At 33.9% G+C, this 2500-nt stretch overlaps 1 protein-coding gene across 1 annotated transcript in view; it reads right to left on the bottom strand.

Annotated features, from left to right (window-relative positions):
- Positions 1–1951: 1951 nt before the first annotated feature.
- mRpS24 (mitochondrial ribosomal protein S24) overlaps positions 1952–2500 on the bottom strand; it is a 2223-nt gene continuing 1674 nt past the window's right edge. Inside the window, exons 3-4 of the mRNA XM_043018150.2 lie at positions 2400–2500; positions 1952–2211 (exon numbers count right to left, since the gene is read on the bottom strand). Of these exons, the coding sequence (XP_042874084.2) occupies positions 2023–2211; positions 2400–2500 (290 nt within the window). The 3' untranslated portion in view covers positions 1952–2022. The remainder of the gene's footprint in view (positions 2212–2399) is intronic.

Genomic DNA, 2500 nt, shown 5'->3' with positions numbered 1-2500 from the left:
AGGTCACTAAAATAAGTAGTGGATTAATAAAATTACAGTTGAGTCATATTATGTATATCAACGTTCCCTACAATATACAGCTAAGTTCTACATAGAACCCCCCATGTACAGCTAGAGTTTAGCGTGTATCTTTCTTTTCCTTGCTGTTATAATCCCAGCTAAATTATCACTTATCATTTCTTCATACTCCAACACAACACGGATGACAGGGCTGAAAAAAACCACAGACCTTTATAACTACAAAGTACAGTAGAGTTAGAAATGCATTAGATTATTCTCACTGGACAATAGTATTAATGTTTAATGTATTTATATTAATAATTTAGAACGTTTTTGTGCTAATGGTATTTGTTCTCATTTGATATTTTTTTCCATTTATTTTTATTTCTCATCGTAGATACATATTTTATTTTTCTATTGTGAGCATCTTAATTAGACTTAGACTTGCATAGACAATATAATTAGAGTCTGCATTGACAAACACAAAATAAGAAATAAATTACTAAGTAAATAAACTTTCATAGTAAAAACCTAGTGAGATTAAAAGCATCTCTGCAACTTTCCTAGCATAGACGACCGGCCAGGGGTTGCAAGACCTAATCAATCTAACTATCATAGATTTGGCTGACCTACTGGAAGAATCACCTTAATAAAGTCTTAATATTGAAGATAACTGTTAAGAGGTTCCAAGGAAGCTAATCTTTGAGTGGGTAGATGGCGGGTTGAGGGGCTTTGCCTGGGCATATATTAATATCTGCCTTTGCTTGGGACATCCTCACCACTATCTTGGATAGTGGTGAGAGAGAGAGAAAGAGAAAAAGAAAGAGAGAAAGAGAGAGAGAGAGAGAGAGAGAGAGAGAGAGAGAGAGAGAGAGAGAGAGAGAGAGAGAGAGAGAGAGAGAGAGAGAGAGAGAGAGAGAGAGAGAGAGAGAGAGAGAGAGAGAGAGAGAGAGAGAGAGAGAGAGAGAGAGAGAGAGAGAGAGAGGAGAGAGAGAGAGAGAGAGAGAGAAAGAAAGAGAGAAAGAGAAAAGAAAGAGAGAGAAAGAGAAAAGAAAGAAAGAGAAAAGATATATATATATATATATATATATATATATATATATATATATATATATAGATATATATATATAAAGAGAGAGAGAGAGAGAGAGAGAGAGAGAGAGAGAGAGAGAGAGAGAGAGAGAGAGAGAGAGAAAACAAAGAGAGAGAAAGAGAAAACAAAGAGAGAGAGAGAGAGAGAGAGAGAAAACAAAGAGAGAGAAAGAGAAAACAAAGAGAGAGAGAGAGAGAGAGAGAGAGAGAGAGAGAGAGAGAGAGAGAGAGAGAGAGAGAAGAAAGAGAGAGACAAAGAAAATAAAGAGAGAAAGAAAAAAGAAAGAGAGAGAGAGAAAAGAAAGAGAGAAAAAAAGAAAGAGAGAGAGAAAAGAAAGAGACAGAGAGAGAGAGAGAGATAAGGATAAGGATAAGTTAGGTATGCGGAGCAGATGTGCCACTGGGCTTATATGGTAGAGAAGGAGAGATAAAGGGACATGTAATACAGTGAGAAACTATATGGTGAACATACAATTGTTTCCATTTCCAGCTGCAAATTGGTATACTTATATCATTCTTATTATGTTCTGAGTAACAGTATTATCACTCAGTATAAAAAATAAGAAAAAAAAATGAGAAGAAGATGAGGCAATGTGTTCAAGAGAGCACTGAACAGAGATTTGACAGAAATAAATCTTTACATGTTATTGCCAAATTATTACATATGGCATGTATTTGAAGATACATTTTGTTTTCATGACATAGTCAGTAGTATCTGGATGCACTAGAAAATATAAATATATCTGTGTGTTTACATAACTATTTCTATGTATGCATCACTATGTTGTATAAAAATGTATAATGCATATTGTTTTGCAATATGAAGGTTTTAGGTTAATAACAGAAAGAAAGACTGGACTTTTTAGATAATATTTTATATTGAAATTACTCATTTATGTACAACCATGCTTTGAAAAACAGATAAGACAGTTATATATATTTATAAATAACATCCTTTTTGTCTGAAACTGTTTGGATCTCCAATTTCACAGGACACTTCAGCCAATATGACAACAATTCTTCACAGTATCCGATTAGGAAATACATCTTCCGTGCAGCAATTTTCTGTTGGACGACACCAGCAATGCGTATCATGTTGTGCTGCCTTTTGACGATCACCTGAATAAAGAAAATAATAATATTTTATAAACAGCTAATGAAAATAAATAATCATGAAAGTTATACAAGGTATATTCTGTACAGTTTTATCTAAAATTATTTCTCTCAATTATCTCACATGACACAATCTTTCTTTCATTTTTTTTACATTAACAAATCAAACGTCAATAAATCATGCTGTCTCTTACCTCGGATACAAATAAATTATGCCACGTCCCAGTCATAAACTTGCGGATGAAAATGTCTTCGACAACTGTTTCTGGTTCCCGCTGTCCATCAAGGAGACTCG

The sequence above is a fragment of the Penaeus japonicus genome, unplaced genomic scaffold (genome assembly GCF_977035675.1).
Source record: "Penaeus japonicus unplaced genomic scaffold, GWHDUDI00000001_assembly GWHDUDI00000016, whole genome shotgun sequence".
In the NCBI taxonomy this organism is placed as follows: Eukaryota; Metazoa; Arthropoda; class Malacostraca; order Decapoda; family Penaeidae; genus Penaeus; species Penaeus japonicus.
Note: the sequence above shows the minus strand (reverse complement) of the source record. Positions and strands in the feature narration are given on the sequence as shown.